At 29.9% G+C, this 19,076-nt stretch overlaps 1 protein-coding gene across 1 annotated transcript in view; it reads left to right on the top strand.

Annotated features, from left to right (window-relative positions):
- LOC121122371 (uncharacterized) overlaps positions 1 to 19,076 on the top strand; it is a 45,759-nt gene that overhangs the window by 19,792 nt on the left and 6,891 nt on the right. The window contains exon 2 of the mRNA XM_040717343.2: positions 5,103 to 5,237. Within this exon, the coding sequence (XP_040573277.1) occupies positions 5,103 to 5,237 (135 nt within the window). The remainder of the gene's footprint in view (positions 1 to 5,102; positions 5,238 to 19,076) is intronic.

The following is a 19,076-nucleotide window of genomic DNA, read 5'->3' as shown; positions in this document are numbered from 1 at the left end:
CAATTGGCAGCTCTTGACAATGTCCGTGTCTATGGCACACCACAATGTCATGATGGCAGCTCTAAACTAATCCAAACCTGGATAAGATGTACAGCAGACATTCTTCTCCAAGAATCCCGAAACAACAAATTTTAGGGTGGTGAAGTCAAGGCTAGGATGAGGGCCACATGTAGGCAGGCCAAAAGTCAGCCATATTTATGCTTACATAAATATTGGATAATTAGATTCAGAATACAAATTTCTACAGTATTCCCATCCTTAGATGTTTGAATAGCCAATAACACTGTGATCTTTGACTGTTCTATTGAAACACTATTTTCTTTTTACTTAAGTAGATTCAAGAGCTCAAAGTTCGATCTCATGTAGATAAAAATATATATATTAGATAGCTTAAATAATACATTATTGAAAAAAAAATCATTTCTATTGTTTGTTACTTTGTAGAAAAACCCTAATTTAATGTAACTTTATTAAAATATCTTATTAGCATATTTGCTGTGTATATACTTTTTTGATTGAGTTACTCTATAAATAACAACTATTTATTTTGGATTTGAATTTTAACTCACTTTTGAATTTAATAGTTCATTATTTTTCTATTTTCTTATTTTTGTACTGAATAAATAGGACTAATGACATTCAAGTTCACCAAATATTTTCTTAGTCCTTTTCGTATAAATGAAATAAAGAAAAATAAGCTTTTTTTTTCCTTTAAAAATAACAATTATCCAATTTGGGTTTTAATTTTTAGTTAAATTGCTTTGCAGATATACAAATAAGTGAAAAGTTAACGAGGAAACTGTCATTTATCAAGTATAATTAACCTGAAAATACGCTCTTCTTATGATTTTAGTTTAACAGTGAATTATAACATTCTAATTGTACATTTGTGGTATGACAACATAAAATCAGCCATTAACAAAAATCTCTATTATATTTTCTAGTTCATATATATAGAGAGAGAGAGAGAACGAGAGAGAGTTTTATGTATAGTTTAGAGAAGTTGTTCCCAGCTTGTGGGTTGGTATTTTTTAGACATTCTCTTGCAAACACTTGAAATAGGTTGTTAATTGATTTTGAGACAATGTGAATATTTTATCAAACAAGGTGAAAAACATATCAATAGAGTTATAAAAATTCATACTATGACACTCATTGTAATAGTTCCTTAAGTCACTGAACTAACGTCTGAGCCTGTATTAAACATCCTAGATTTTTACTTTGTTTTGGTTGTGCCAACGCTATGTTGAAAAATAAAATAAATAATTCAGAGAATGTTTTCACAAAAAACCCTCACATTATTTCACTCAAACGACTGTTACATAACAACTGCGCTTCCAAGATGGCTGAAACTTTGGTGAGTAACTGTCAACAAATGTTAAATAGAAACAGCTATACTTCATTGACGGTTTTTGTCATCTGTAAGCTGAGGTCGGAAACTTTTCTGACTACCTCCGTAGTTGACTATAAACATATTTTTAAACTATCCGGATTTGATTGTTTATTAACTTTACTAAGTTTGTTTTTTTAATTTAAAACCAAGGTAGGTGATAATTTTTCTTTCAAAAAGAGTTGTTGACACCACGACCACCTATTAAATAAAAGCATAAAAGAGCAAATGATCCTACTGTTTCTCATTATTTAATCGCTAAACGGTGTTTTATATTTACGAAAATTCCAAACCCTAATTAAAACGTATTTACAATACTTCTACACTATATCCTTATTCGATAGTCCTTTTGTGAAATTTAGTAGTTCATTAGTTTTATTTTCACACGGAAAATATGTAACTCTTCGACAGACATATTATTCTCATTCATTAACTTTATGATTATTGCCTTTATTATGTAGACTGGACCGACTTCTTAGAAAGTAAAAGAAAAAAAAAGTTTGCAAATTTCTAAAAAGAAATAAAATATTTAAAGACACATAGATCACTTAAAAAACACATTTTTTTAAAGAAGGGAAAAAAAGTGAAAATTGACCAATTAAGGGATAAATTCTCTAATTTGGCATGTCAACCAAATGCACTATTTTGTATTTTTTAATTTACTATTTCAAAACAATGGTCTTGTGGTGAAAGTTTATGAAGATATATGTAGAAAGTTAACAACTCCAAAATGTGCACTAAAACATTTTTAATCATGTGGATATTTTATATACAAATCACATACGTAAAATAATAGCCTACATAGGTAATTGGACATGGATACTTATTGTCTTTTAGGATAGACAGGGGACAATTGCATAACTAATTTTTGTTTTTTGGCTCAGTTAATTGATTTGATCCCAAGGACACAATTGTTACCATGAAGTATGAGGGTGGAAACATTATGTCTTGGGAGTGTTTCTCTACTAAAGGATGCAGACAACTTTACCACATCGAAAGAGTATAGACGGGGGCCTTGTACCCCGGCAAACTTACAATATTTGCAATGGATCAAATAGTTATTTCCAACAAGGTATTTAGGGATTACATCAGTAAATAGTTTTTACACAAATTGCAAACCAATACGACCTATAAATTGTTTCAACTTGCCTATCAGCCAGGTCCTGAAGCAAGAGTTTTTAATAACTCATTTTTATTATTAAAAAAGAATTATTCTTTTCTTAAAATAATATTACATAGAAATATGTGGAAAATGAAAAAGAGATTAAGACCTCCAATTACATTAGTAGAACAAATTAATTGTATAAATATGGTTATAATAAAATTTTTACAATTATTTTAATTGTAGCCAATAGTATTTATTTGATATAGTTTCCATCCACTAAAAAATTAATCATCCAATATTATAAAAGCACTAACAAAACTTCATAATCATTCAACGGTTCGGTTCTCTTGAGACCCAACTTGGACTTGAAATATAAGTACTTTTTCCCTCTTCTGGGAAAATTATCTATTACAAATGTCTTCTGTACGTATTTCAGTTTTAAGCACTTGTGTAGAGTATTACAAACAAACATTGCAAAAACACGAAATTAATATTATATAAACGGAAGTCATTTAATTATGTATATAAATAGGACTAATGACATTCAAATTCAATAAATATTTTCATCATTTTCGTTTGTACTTTTCATATAAATAAATAAAGAAACGTTTTGAAGGATCTTACAAAAGCTGATTTCAATTATTCTTATATTTTATTATGTATGACAGCCTTGAAAAAGTAAGTCGAATCAAAAAGTATGCATATTGCAAAATGAAATACATGATATTCATATTGTTATACATATTCATACTTTTTATAGCCTGAGTGAGCAACAATGAGACGTAGAAATACAAGTGGCCTCGAAATATGTACAATGGGATTTGATTAAAAAATTCAAGGTTATGCTCACGACCTAAAACTTCTAAAGATACTCCAGTACAAGTAGTGATTTTGTACAATTTGTAATTTACAGACTATACAAGTACCAATTCCTACGTTTCATAGCGTCTTAAATAATAACATCCTCAGTCATTTTAATTATAAATTAGTAATATAAGCAATCACTTCATTTTGATATATAAATATTACTTAGCCTGCTAACAGTTCAATGCTCAACGCTAGCATGTAGCAAGCTAAAGTATACTCAACTTTTGAAAACTGTTTTATTAATATATATTTGATAGTGTTAAAACACTGAGCAAAAAAAGACTAACTACAGAGCTGGGGCCCAAAACTTGAAGGGGCATTTAATTACGATTTTATCACTATTATTTTTAATTATAAGGTTTCATTAGGCAATCAAACGACAGCTGAAACACAAATAAACAAGTTTTGTTTTTATACCATGTCTCTAATTTCCATGTGGGGTAACCTCTCTAGTGATGATGTTTTCATTATTTTTTTACACTATATAGATATACAGGGTTGATAACAAAACATGGACTCGTGGGGTTCCTTTAGAAATAATTCAACATATATATATATATATATGTATATATTTTCAAAAATAAAAGAATAAAATAATTTTGACGAAACTAAAAAAAAGGAGGCCCTTGCAAACTTGGTCTCTCAATATGGCAAACTTCCTCATCAATCAGAGCCGGAAGTCCTTGCATTAGTCGACAATAAACTCCACAAACAAGTTCTCACACACAGACACCATGGCAGCCTTCAGTGAGTCGATATTTGGGTGTGGAAGTTTGTTGGTTTTCCTCTCTAAAGTGCCCCACAAAGCAAATTCCAGTGGGTTCAAATTTGGCGAGGAAGGGTCACATTTCTTTACCTCTTTCCCTCTCGAGCCTCTGGCATTAATGGCCTCTGTCAGAAGGTGGTGTGGGATCCTAGTGTATGGGGATAATCCCCAGTCCCCCTTCACGGATCTCTGGATTGTGCTGGCAGCCACAGAGAAGTCGATGGCGAGACGATTCATCGATTTTTTGTTTTCCTCCTAGATCTTCTTCTCCAAGAAGGACAGGAACTCCAGATCCCTCTTTAAATTATGCCCTACACTTACTTCTTTTCTGCAGAGGTCGTCTCCATCATTTTTCATCCTGGCCACAAAGAAAACCCGGCTTCTGGAGTACTTAACATTTTCCATAATCCTTACCATCTCTACTTCAGCATCTAAGAGATCTGAGATGCTTGACTATGGCTTTATGCTCATTCATGATGACGAAATGATTATTTAGTTTGTTTATGCGCAAAGGATGACTGAACCAGAATTTCAAAAAATAATCACTAAACATTCTTATATTAATAGGAAAATTAACATTAATGAGCTATCCACGTTTTACGACAATTTGACTTACACCCCAGGTGATGTACTGCATACTCAGTTTTGGGAAAATTTACCTTATCTTATGAATGAGAACAATCAAATACAATGTCCAACACAGTTTTTACCCATGGAAATTAAAGATCAGCTCGTATAATTCACAAAGTAATACGTATATAGTTGGTCTATGTTATTTAAATTAGAAGGTGGAATTATATTTTATTGCGTCAATGTTTGAGGCCCTTCCTGTAAGATGCAGGATGTTACTAATTAGAGAATAATGTAAATTGTATGTGTACCATATAGGTATATAAAATGTTTATAAATGTATTCAAATGAATCCGAGTAACAAAATTATAACAAGTTGTATGTTTGTTTTTTCTTCATTGCAGATAGAAGCCAAAGAGTTTACTCGTGATTCAAAACGACTCGCAAGTCTACCCTTTCAGTTCAGGATCCCACGAACTGGCTTTACATGCAAGAATAGAGCTCCTGGATACTATGCTGATGTTGCTGCTAGTTGTGAGGTGAGTTGTTTTTCTTCAATTACAGTATTTTTGTCATTTGGTTCAGGATTTAGAGGCTTCTAAAGTTTTGGCCTCAACGCCACCTACCATATTTTTAAATCGCTGTATTTTGAAACCATTTAATAGATAATTGTTTTATTTTTTTGATTTGATTTTATTCTATAAACCAACTAAATTAGTTTTGACCCATAGGGTCATGAGGTCAATATTTTAACCTAAAAAAATCAAACATGTTCATTTCCAATTTCACTCAAATTTTTATATGTTAATTTGTAATACATCATAAACATATACAATAAGTTTTTAGAGATGCATTCGATTACACTCAAATACAACAAATGAAAATGTGTACGTAGGTAGAGTAAATTTCTGAAAATATGTACTAAATGTTATACTCGAGTTTTTATAATATATATGCTTGGTTTTTCGTCGTATATTTGGCATAACATGCCAACCCAATGCAATAACAACTCAGTTGGGTTAGTGCAGAGTCTCCTGTATCTATTCCTTTTGGCAACTTAATGCAATATCTTAAATACTGTATATACGCAGTGAATTTTGGGCTCAAATTATGAGTATTACCTTCTGCCAATGTCGTATACGTAAAATAAAACATTGAAAACAAATTTAAAGGGTTATTTTTATAAAACAAATTTCCCGATATTTCATTTACTTTGTAGTTAGGAATTGTTTTATTAACAAAGCTGATATTCCTAAGCGTGGAATATAATTTTCATTCCAGAACCAAACGATCTATTTAAATTATTGAGTAAAGTGCTTTGTGTCTTTGTGTTTTAATTATGATTAAACATATGGTCACTCAATACAGAGGTAAGCTAGAAGGATTATTCTCAAAATTGAGTCGTCATAGTATTTTTATTCTTCAAGAATTTATAGTCAATTCTATGCACAAATTATTCGATTAATCTTTTAAAGGTGTCTCAAATTGCACTTAAAGTAAAAAAACAACTCATTAATATGACGAACAAATATTATATTATTAATGACTTAATCTTAAGTACAATATGGGTTAGAATCATTTACTTCAGAATTCGCTGATTTTTCAACAGGATGCACATACTACTTTGGTATGATCATAATAAAAATTTGAAATCAATTTGTTCATTAATTCCAGAAATAAAGAAAGTGTTAAAGTTAGAAAAATTAAAAATATTTTTCTCAAAATAAGGCACCATAATTTGACTAGACTCTCATTCCTACAACTCCCTCAATATTTATACAATTATGTTAAAAATTAGTTAGTACAATAGACTATACGGGAAAAGGGAGTCATGTATATCAATCAAGAATGTTTTTTCTTATTTCTAATTCTGATTCGTCTAAAATTTGTATATGCGCTATTTTCATCTCTTGCACAGTTCATTGTTATCATGGTTTTTGACTAAGATTCATCTAATGTAATTTGATGGAAGTCAACGTTTCGAACAGGGTTATGTATTTTTCTTTAAAATAAGCCAGATACTTAAACCATTAATTAAAACCATAGTCATAGTATCTGAATCATAATTATGTTCTAACAAATAATCATAAAAGTTATTTTAAAACAAAAATATATAAGCCTAATCATCTACGAAGGCTATTTATATTCTATATTTTTCGATCGAGGTTACGTGAATCTTGAACATAATTCATATACAATGTTTTTGTTTGCTTTTTATTTGAACCATCTTGTCTCCTCTTTCCTTTTTCGTCTCTTTACAATAGACGAATTAAAAAATAGTCATACCACGAATGTAAATTCAATGTATGTTTAAGGAAGTGTTTTAGATGTACCTCAAAAAATAGTATGCAGTAATTTGGAACACAAATTTTCAAGGGCAATTTGAAGTATGTGGGAGAGCAGGGCAGAGATAGAAATTATATAATTTTCGAAAACTCAGCATACTCAGCTACACTATGACAAAAATAAATATTTTGGGATTTCAACCGCTAGAGTACTTATTACTAAAACAAAAAAATCCCTAACTCTGAAAACATGTGGTTAACTCGTGTGTTCGATTCAGAGTGAAATAACCCATATGTAGAGCACGATGAGAAGGAGGGAGCGAGAAATATGGTATTATTCAATTAAGACCATTGTTAATATCAGCTGCCTATAATAAGATCTTCAGGATAGAAAATGAATTACTGATATAAAGAGGAGAACCTTATAGATATTTAAAATACCATTAGTGGTGAGAAAATATCATAATTATATTTAAATTTATGAATATTTATTTGATTATGCATTACAGGTGCAGGGGAAATTCTTCTTTTAAAGGGAGATATTAACACCCCCAGGGCCTATTAAATAATGAACAAAAAAGAAGCACACTAATCCACACGTTTTTCCTTTTTTGAATCGCTGTACTCAGTTATTTCTTTACACAGATCCCTTCTTTGCTTGTATTTTATGTCAAGGTTCAACTACTCCCTTACTTTTAACTCCTAGATTGATATATTTGTGTCTACCTTCAAGTCATACAAATACTTTTTTCTCTCTATAGAGTTGTCTAGACAATACAACACATGAAATTTCAAGAGACCCGTTACAAGACATTATTTTTTTATATTTTCATCAAGTAGCATGAGTTTTTAAATTATTACTATTCTATAAAATGGACATATTTTAAGTCATTTAATCATTATTTTCGAACCAACCAACCAAATTAGGATTTAATGAGTTGGAATTTGTATGTACTGTACAAAGGTACATCCAAGCAAATACATAAGTACGTACTTATAACAGGGGGGAGATAATATAATCGTAAGTTATTCCAAGCAACATTTATTCATTATCTGTCACTATAAATATATATAAATACTTATGTATTAGTGTTAAGACGGAGTTCGACACTGATGTTCCCCTGGTTCAATCATAAATTTTTTTTTTGGTGCAAAACGTACTAGGGATACGACGGGTCTTGGATACGTATCCAAAGTACCCGGCTAAGGTATAAATAAACAAATATTCTCCGAAAAGATCCAAGACTCCCAACGGCTACGGGTACTTTTACAGATTTAAAAAAATGATTTGTTATATTTTCCAGATCTTTAAAAGATAATAGTATTGCCTAATACTTAGTCCTTCTCATAAAAAAAGTATTATCTATGTCGAACTTACACTTTATTTATCTTGATTAGTGCTAAGAGCGATATCTACATAAAGAGTTGTATCGAGGGACACTGATACGACACGGTGCTACTTGTATAGTATCACGTAACCTTTTGCCTGAAAACAAACAGAAAATAGGCCCAAAATCAGTTTGTAGTTATCCAATCCTTCCAGCCTGTGAAATATTGTTCAATGATTGTTGAGAATTATTCGGAATTTAAAAGGAGCTAAATTTTATCTCAATAAGTCAACGTTCAGATAACGGATTTTGAGAAAATAAGCAAAAAGATAAACAGCTGTCAATAATATTGAATGCATATTTTTGTTTTAGCGAGGTAACACACTGCTCACAAATATGCAAATCATGTACGCTGTATTTGGTTATCTGCTATTAAAGTTTATTTTTATTTTCCTCTGATCAGTATTCTTATCATTGATTGATTTTTTAAATAGACCGGTCCAGATTCAACTTCCATAAAGAACCGAATTATTTACGTCACTATAATGTCACCTTAATATATTTTAGCTTGCAATCTTTCACTCAAAAAGAAATAGAAAAAAAGTCTCATAATTAATTGGTAATTAGCTAATTATTCTCAACTACAGAATTATTATTTGAAGATTATTGTTGGGAGATTTCCACCGTTTGATAAGAGCTCAATCTAATTCAACTTTTACAAGATTGGTTAGAGGAAATAAGCAGACACATCGACAGCTATATACAAAATACAGTGTCAATTTTTGTGATAGTTGGTAAACGCAATTGCCTAAGCCGAATTTTAAATGAGAACAATTAATACCGGATTTTTTTCTTTTGGACCAATCCAGACCGACCTTTTATAGAGGAGCGAATAAATGTATTTGATCCAACAAAATTTATGATGGTCGCCAACCTGTATAGGTTTTACAAAATGCAGTGTCCCTTTTTGTGTTAGTAAGATCAATTCCGTGGTCTAAGCCAAATTTTAAATGATACCATTCAAAACTGAACTTCTATAACGGGGCGAATCAATTCATTTTGTGTCCCACAAAACTTATGACTCTTTCAAACCAGTATAGGATTTACAAAAAATAGTGTAAAATTTTGTATTAGTAAAGAATAATATTCTCAAACCGACTGTTCTTGGATTTCCATACCGAAGCACAACACTAATATTTATTTTGTATGTACATTGCTTCTGTTATTTAATACTTACCATACAATGACTTTGTGATTTTTCTTCTTTTTTTTTCTTTCATTTGTATCCATATAAATAAAAAAAAACTCAACGCTTGTTTTTAGAAAACGTCTTGCATGATAAGACAATTATCATTAACAAGCTCGTATTGATGTTTTTCTTATTTACCTTTTTTAGAATAAATAGAAGAAGAAAGATTAAAGTTTGATATATCATCATGGTTGATCCATAGTTGCATTGTAAATTTGTTATAATTAATCATATAAAAAATACGTAATAATTATGATAAAAGCCTCATCTATTTATTTGCTTGTGGACTAGACTCATGATATCTACGCCATCTTGCGCACTATTGAACAACATTCATTTCCTTCTTCATTACTTAGCTTATTTTTATTGTGCTGCAGTGACATTTTAAGCCCGGGGAACTAATCTAAAACCAATTGACAAAAGGACTTCCACATGATATTTTTTTTTTCCAAATGTCGTATGCTACAACATTGAGAGGATCGTGTAAAATGATGAAAATTGTTTGTATAATGAACATTTAAAAGAAAGAAAATCAACATTGTAACCCTGAAAATTTGAATAATATTTGGAAGGAGATCATCTAGAATCAGTTATGATAGGGAAGGAGGGGAGAAGGAATTAAGCAAGGACATTGGCAAGAATTAATCCGATGTCGATACCCAATTATATATTGCATCCAACCCGCACTTACAATTATAACTCCACAACAAATCTTCAAGCTTACTCTCCGTCTTTTATAAGAACAAATGAATGTTCAATGAGGTTTTGATTGAATCTATTTAGGAAGGGATATTCACTAATCAGGAATTATATAAAAAGGACAATGGCTAAGGAAAAGAAAGTTAATTCTTCAGATTACCAAATCCAAAAAGAAAAACGGACAACTAAAAAACACACATGATTGATATGACTAGTTATGTGTTAGTCTAGGTCTAACTAGGGTTCAATTTTTTTTAATGAAGAAACAAAGTTTAAAGATTAGGAAAATTACGGTCGTTGCATGTGTTTTTTCTTCAATTTTCCTGAATATTTAATAGGTCGTCGCAGTGTCAACTTTTTGCTCTGAAGAAAGAATCGAATATTCTTAAATTAAATTGTTTTTAATAATTCATAATAAATTAAATACGTATGAATTTAAATATAATTATAATATTTTCTCTGCATTAATGCTATTTGAAATGTAGAAGGTTCTCCTCCCAGGTGTATTATTTCATTTTTCCCACCAAAATTAACAAGATTTTTATTTTATACAAATATCTCACTCTAGCCATTTCTTTTTGTCCTTACAAAATTATCAACTATAGGTATAATCATGGAATTTTAAACACATGGAATAATAACTATCATACATGAAGAATTTATAAAAGAGATTTATATTTAAGAGATAGCAGAGATATTAAAAGAGAGTAAAATTGAGACTGGTCACTTTTTACTGTTTTATTTTCTAAAACCAGGGATACAGAAGCAAAAAAATATAGATCACTGCATTCCTTTTTATTGTATCGCAGGATTATCTTAATATGTTAATATTTTTCCACTTTGTCACTTTTTCATATTTTTTCTCATGTCATATATTAAATTAGCGTTTCTCAATTTTTTTTTCTGTCAGAACCCCATTCAAATGTGCTTAAAATCTCAAGGCACACCAGTTTAAAATATAAATAAAAATGCCACTGTATGGCCTAAATACAAATATCCTGTTTATTTAGACGAGACAATAATGCACAGAGCATAATACGAAATTAAAGTTATAAAAAGGTCACATTTGTTGAGAACTATCTCTGGGTTTGACCATTTTATTTCCCATATTTCTTCCATAAAGAAAGGGGACATGCTGCGTCCCCAGTACTGATGAAGACAAATTTGAGGTAACTGTCATTGTATGTCCTCTTCTTTGCCTTAATAGTATCTATCCTTGCAACCTTTGGTACAAACTCATAGCTTAGGGAAAACAGCTCTTATGAAGTAGGCTTAGACTTTATTACAAAGTCCAGTTCTTGTGGGGCTTTCTTTTTAGAAAAAGATCGATGATGATATCCCGTGTTCCTTACTCTTTGTGAAATCAAATGTATTTTCGCGGTTAAATGATGAAGCAATATGCTTCAAACTGAATCTGATAGTCTATTGCCATAACGCTTTATTCATAATGGGTACTTGAGACATATTTTTACAGTTAGTTCTAAATATTTATTTATCAAGGATTAATATATTATATACAAATTTATTTGACGTCTGATTTTTTTTTTTTTTAATTGGATGATAAAATACTTCCCTTTTTTGCAGCACCCCTGAAACGGTCAGGGCCCCCCTGTGTAGTACCGCAGTACCACTTTGAGAAATGCTGTATTAGAGAATAAATGTTATTTACTTGGTTAGACCATCTTGCAGCTATGAATGTTTTGTTACTCTTCTTAAAGGAAATCTATCTTTCCTTGGTAATTGAATGAAATGAACGAATAATCTTAACTTTTTATATTTTTATAGATTCATGTGTAAATATTACAATAATATAATTGATATCGAATCAATCTCTTTTAACTCACCCAATAATAATAAACCTACCTACTTAAGCAATATAATGAGTTTTTAATAGATGATAATAATAACCACTAACTGTATATAATATCCATCTTTTTTTATCTTACACCTAAGCACACAGGCTTTTAAATATAATTATCAATAATTAATATTTAAGAAAAATAAAAAAACAATTTTGTACCCTACAGATTTGTTGATTATATGAAGTTAATTTCATGGTAAGTTAATTGTAAACTCCATCGTCAATAGACAAGATTTACATTGAAGGATACACCATTTCTATTGTATAACAGTTCAAGTTAGAATTTGAATATATTTTATCATTTTAATGAATCAAACAAAGTTTCGCAATTGGGGATTCATAATAATATCAACTCTGACTTCCTTCAATCAAAAAGGATGTTTCATTTAAGGAATCAAGACATTTCATTATGTGACAATGAGATACAGCTTGAGTATTTAGTGAGTTGATACAATTTTACTAAATTCAGTTCTTCGGCAGAAATTCTGTCTAATTGTTGTTACAGAGTATTAAAAAAGTAACATTGATTCAACTTAAAGGCCATCTAGCGAGTAAAAAATAATGCATGGATGTTTATAAATATATCATATATATATTTTTGATCTTCGAAATAATTTTGTAGTCATACTAATGAAATCTCGATAGTAGGTATCCATTGAATATAGGATCGAGCTTGTATACAGGGTGCACTGCATATAATACTCCTTATATATATATATTTGATTTATGAAATAACAATGTAGTCACGTCAAAAAAAAAATGCAAGCGTTTTGCACGTAGCATCGATTCCTTTTCATAATTTGAAAATTGCACAATTCTTTACACTCAAATAACCCTGCAGATAAATATGTTATAGATCTAAAATTAATGCCTTCAGATCTGATGCCACAGAAAAATATTAAATTGGTGAGACTTTTCCAAATCCGGTAATTATAACCGTATATATTTCGGAAAGTAAGGCATTTTTAACACCTTCGCAGAATCGCAAATTACTAATTATTTAATCAATGAATCATCTACAACGATAAAGTAACATCTATTCTCTATAAAGTTTCAAATATGTAACATAATTATGAAAAAAAAAAAAAAAATCTGAAATATATAACTTCTTTTTTTGCGTTTTAGAAAAAGGAAATTAGGCATCTGCATCCTGTATTATAGAAAAGGGAAAAAAGGATTAAACAGGACTGGACAGGTGGAGTTTAATAAAGTCCATTTTAAAGACTGATACAATCCTTACTAACTGTCACGGATGTTATCTCTTTTTGATTGATAGGTTACGAGACATAATTAAAATGTGTACGTGTTTTATGTTAGTATGATGATGTCGTAACATTTTTTAAAAATGGCTAAAACTTAATAGCCATTTGGAATACTTGCATCAAGAATTTTTTTAGAGCTAGTTAGTGAAATATTTATAACAAATTAATTTTTAATTGTATATTCCCAATGTATAATTTCTACCATATACTTGTTTAACAAAAATAATTATTATTGCTAGTTTTGTGTCAAATTGAATCGAGTTGATCCATCGAATCTTACAAACACCCCCCCCACTTTGAAGAATAGGGGTTTAGGGGTACTTTTTTCTTTTCTAGACAGTCTCATGGATTTTTAATATTACTAGGCAATAGAACAAGTTTGGTCAGAGCAGCCTTAATGATATATTCAAGAGCTCTTAAGAAATTAAACCTTTATAGCTTTAAACCCTTAAATGTATGTATACGATTTTTAGCCCTTTGTTTTTGAAACTAACCCTTTTTAGAGCTATATATAGGCAATTTTGCTTCAACTCACCTAGCAACACTGGTCTTAGCCATCTTTTTATATAGTTAACTCCTAGCAAGGATTGAAGAAAATAGAAACGAAGAAAATAACTAATTATAGCTAGAACGTATATTATTTTTGTATATTACGTTCTAGCTACTCACCTCCTACTTTAAGCTTTTCTCTTTGATAAAAAAGATTATGATAAAACTCCAACACTTGAAACGATGTTGTTAGTAACGACGTCGTTTTAGCGGTTGTAGCTACCATAAAAGACCGATAAGGATAGGTCATAGGAGATACAAATTTTATTTGGACTGTAGTCTTCTTAGATTTGTAGACCGATCTAATGTTTTAATGGTCCTTATTTATCAGGTCTTGTCCAGTCCAGTCTTAGGACAGGTGGAGTTTTACTACTAGAACTGATAAGAAATAAAAAATAAAGTGAAGTAACGTCATCAAGGAAAGAAATTTGTAGGTTTTAAAATGGAAATTTAGGATTGAACTGGACTGGTCTGCGACTGAACTAGACGGGATTGCAAGGATCAGTCCTTAAATCAAATCGATACAACATTAATTAGAATGATTGTTGATACACGTTCCAAGGGCGAATTTGTTTTCTGTTAGGTATTAAGTATTTTTCTGAGACCGACAATAGATTTTTCTTAAAAAATAGTTATCCCCCATAGTATATTTTCTTAAAAAATGACATGCCACCGTACCAAAACAGATTTATTTTATTAGGGACGTTTGCAGTAATATATTTGGGAAATGGAGCTTCGTTTATGAATTTTTTTTTGAAAAAAAAACCAAATATTTTAAATATTTAATGTTTTTGAAAAAAATTTGTAGCTAATCAAAAAAAAATTTAATTTATGGCAAAAAAAATTTCCAATATTATTTTTTTTAAATTCAATTTCCCCAGCTATTCAGAAAAAAATTAATATATTAAATTTTTCCAAAAAAAAATTCAATAATACATATCTATTCAAAAAAAATTAAAAATCCATATGTTTTCACAAAAAAGTTCAATATTTTGGAAAAAAATCAATTATTTAATATTTTGTAAAAAAAATCAAAAATCTATAGCTGTTCACAAAAAAATAAATTTTTTCTATTGTAGCATAATTTGCCTGAGAGAAATAATTGAAATCTTTAAAAAAAAAATTTACCTCTATTTTTGTGTAAATTTTTTTTATTCTGACCAAAAAAATTCTAGTAAAAAACAAAAATCCCTTAATTTTGGAGAGGTTACAGCCCCTCCAGTCCACCCCTTGCGGGTGTTATTGTTTACAGAATGAGTTTTATTACTTTCCCGGTCTGGATTGAAGTCGGACCGAATTAGTTATAATAATAATTGTCTCAAATGGGTCTAAGATATTAATTAAAAAATATACCAACACTAATTAAAAGAACCCATGAATACAACTCATATGAAATATAAGAATCAATTATTAATAAAATATACCTTTTAGCTTATTAAAAAAAAAAATGTAAAAAACACATTTGATATTTGTTCTACTCAATTTGAAAATGTTAAAACATATGTATTGTAAAAAAAAAATTCTTTTGGTATTTATCTATAACCATAATTAATTGTCATATTTAATGATTCCTTAATCCATAAAACTTTTGTTAAAATGTATTAGAATTAAACACATTTGATATTTGATTTCATTTCAAAAACCTTATTGGACCAGCTAGAAAATTGTTAAAACATATGTGTGGTTGTGTCACACAACAATACAATATCAAGCTGTAATTAAGATTAAATGGTGTTGGTATTGCGTTAATTATAACAAAAAATTAGCGTGAGTAATCCTTTGAAAATGCAGCAAATTGCAGATGAAGTATTAAAAATGCATCGTCAAAAGGGAAAAATTATAAATTGACTGATTTTATTAGAAAAGCCATATCGGGGTTAAATTAAGTCTCATAAACCAAATAGAGTATTAAAATGATACCTAGAATTTTTAGATACCTCAAACTTATAACAGAAATTTGACTACACTGACTATAATTTGCCTGAAATATGCTTATGAAATCTTTGGTTCTATGATATATGATGTAAAAAAATTAATTGGCCCATTTTTCTCCTTTCTTTGATATTGATCGGTTTTGTATTAACTCACCACATATGTGATAATAGTATTGTTAACTAGTATACAAGTTATATTAATCAAAAGAAAACTTAAATTATCTTTATAATATCTTAAATGTCATCGTGGAAGTTACATTAAAAGTCGATTTACTTTCATAAATATTTTACAGTGTGTATCACCTAAAAAAAATTCAAATACCACCAGGCATAATTATGACCAAACCTAATATACAAATTAACGTATTTATGAAGTTCGTCTAGGCCCATGGTTCCCAAAGTAGGGGTTTCGATCCCTCTGGGGAAAAATTGTGGCATCAAAGTTTAAATAATGATGAATGTACATATTCTTTATATGTCTCTTCTGGATCATTTTAATATGTAATTTCCCAGAAGATAGTGATAGGCAAAAACATAGTTGTCCCTTTTAATACTACAATTAACCATTGGCCGTCCAACATAGAAGAAGTTCTTATCAATTTTCATATCAACAAACACTCAAAACAGATTTTGATTCTGAAACACCTGACGGATTTGGGATTTCTGTGATGAATGAGTACTCACTCCTCGCTGAAGCAGCTTTACATTTAATTATACCGTTTAGCTTAACTTATTTATGTGAGAAGATTTTTGTCGTATTAACTTGTATTCAAAGTAACTACATATTACGGTTGGCCAAGGAGGATGATCTTTGAGTTGTTTTGTCCAAAACTAAACTTAAAATAGAGCTGCATTGCTCAATGCACAGTGCATATACGTCTATTTAAGACCTTGATACGTTTATAAACCTCTTTGCACATCCAAAGCCTATAATGTTATTTTTTTGCAAGTCTCAATTTTGACTTTATTACCGCAAAAAAGAGAATTTATTTTTGAATTTGAATAGATTGAAAGTGATACATACCTATCCCAGATTTTGTACAATATATTCGATTATTTATTTGTTGTATTTCTTATATTTTACAATATATGTAGAATTGAAATCTTATTTGAATCAAATGCACTCCAAATTTTATACTGATTTTAAATTTATGGGGGTCACACACTGTTTAGCTACATATTTTAAAGTTCAAATTCAAAAAAAAATGAAAACCACTGCTCTAGACGACTAAAAGGAACTTACATACCAACATTATGATGGCGTTGAGATCATAACCCTGGTTAACAAGCTCCCAAGCAAAAATGTTCATATTCTAACAAGACATGAGCAAACCAACAAAATATTTATAGCCGCAAGATGGCGCTGAGAGTAAACAACAAGCACTAAATTCTAGAAATAAGTTAGAATAATCGGCCATACAGCTTAGCCTCTTTTTCTTTATTTCCCCTTTTGAAGGAATAGAGTAAAAAATGAGGTTGACTCTTTTTTTAAACCAATCACTTATTTTATATTCCCCTTATGTGGAAATAAATATTCTACGTGATTATTCAAGGTCTCTAGAATTCCATGACACCAACCAAGTAAAAAACTCAATGCTATCCAGATGCAACAATCTTGAAGGAAAAAGATGGTAGGGGGAGCAAGGTTAAGCCCTTAGTGGTCTTGAAGGTCTAACGGTTCAAGTGGTTCTGGTTCTTGAACCGCTAGAATTGGAACCGACAAAGTCGTACCGAGACCGGAACCGAAACAGCAATATATTGCTTATCGGTCTCGGTTCTTCTACTTTGTTCCTATATAGAATATATAAAGAAAATAAAATATGTATTATAAAAAATAAATTAGCTTTAATCAATAAGTCGATTTTCAGAGTTTTTGTTTTTTTCTGTGTGTGCAATTGCGCAAAGCCGTTTTTCAATGATTTCTTTGCGTTGCCAGGGTCTTACAATTGTATCTGATTTCCAAATAGCTTTTTCTCTATACCATTTAATATTTGAAATTTTTCTCCAAAAGTTTAAAATTTGAAAAAAAAATTCTAAAAATTTTAATATTGATATTTTTTCCCCAATCTTTTTTGGACAAATATATATTTAGATTTATTTTTTCTATAGAAACCTAATTTTTTGAGAATAGATATGGATTTTTCAAAATCAATAATTCAAAAAAAATAGTTTTTGTGAAGAAACTAAAGATTTTTTGAACTTTTTTACAAAAATTTCATTTTTTGCGAATACCTATGAACTTTGGAATTTTTTTTTCATAAACTTTAATGTTTTGAAAAAATTTCAAAAAAATTAATTTTTGAACTAGTTTTCCAGAAAATTTTAATTTTTGGATTTATTTTCAAAAAAATCCAAAAAACAAGCCCCTTCCCCTCCAAAATATAATCCTGTAGACGCCCTTGTCACTGAAGCTCAATATGGTTTCTTTTGGTAAGGCACCTACCTTAAATAAATAAGGTACACCCCTACTTTATAGCTCTTAAATAAAATTGTTTTTTTTGTAAGTCAACCTTAATTGACTATTTTCAGTAGTAATATGGATTAAGTAATCACTAATAGAAAAGAGATTCAGGTTATAAATGTCATTAGGATGGGTATCTTTGTATCCTTACTAGAAACGCTGTGGGATTTTTGTTTATTTAAAAGAGCTCATAGTTGCTTATAGCTAATCTAATGAAACCCCATGACAATTATGAATCATGCTTCTCTCCTCTCAAGCATTTTTTAAATTGTCAGGGTGACCACGATGATTTCTGGGTTGTTTTTTTTTATTTTTTTTAATCTATTAGAGTCCTTGTGTATGTTTGCTTGAACATTGAGAAAACTAACAAAATATTCATAGCTGCAAGATGGCGTAGAATGTAAAGAAACAAACAGGTAAATAGATTTATATCCAGGAGCAGAAATCTTGAAGGAAACAAAGGAACATATCTCTCCTTGCGATAAGCTGTCGCCCTATAATTATCGTAAGATCAGCCTAAACTTTTAAAAGCATCCTCCCCCAACTATGAAATAGGATCTCAGGCCAGCCCATACTCTTTTGAATTTTTACTGATTAAAAAGCAAGTATTACGAAGAATAGAAAAACATTATGTAAGTATATGGATCTGTGGCGCAAAACTGTAAAAAAAAAACATGTTGACCATTGGGCAGCATGTTGTTTTAAACTAGAGTGACTATATTTTAAATTAATTTCCACTAATGAGGACAC

The sequence above is a fragment of the Lepeophtheirus salmonis genome, chromosome 8 (assembly GCF_016086655.4).
Source record: "Lepeophtheirus salmonis chromosome 8, UVic_Lsal_1.4, whole genome shotgun sequence".
Classification (NCBI taxonomy): Eukaryota; Metazoa; Arthropoda; class Copepoda; order Siphonostomatoida; family Caligidae; genus Lepeophtheirus; species Lepeophtheirus salmonis.
This window is presented reverse-complemented; position numbering and strand designations above follow the sequence as displayed.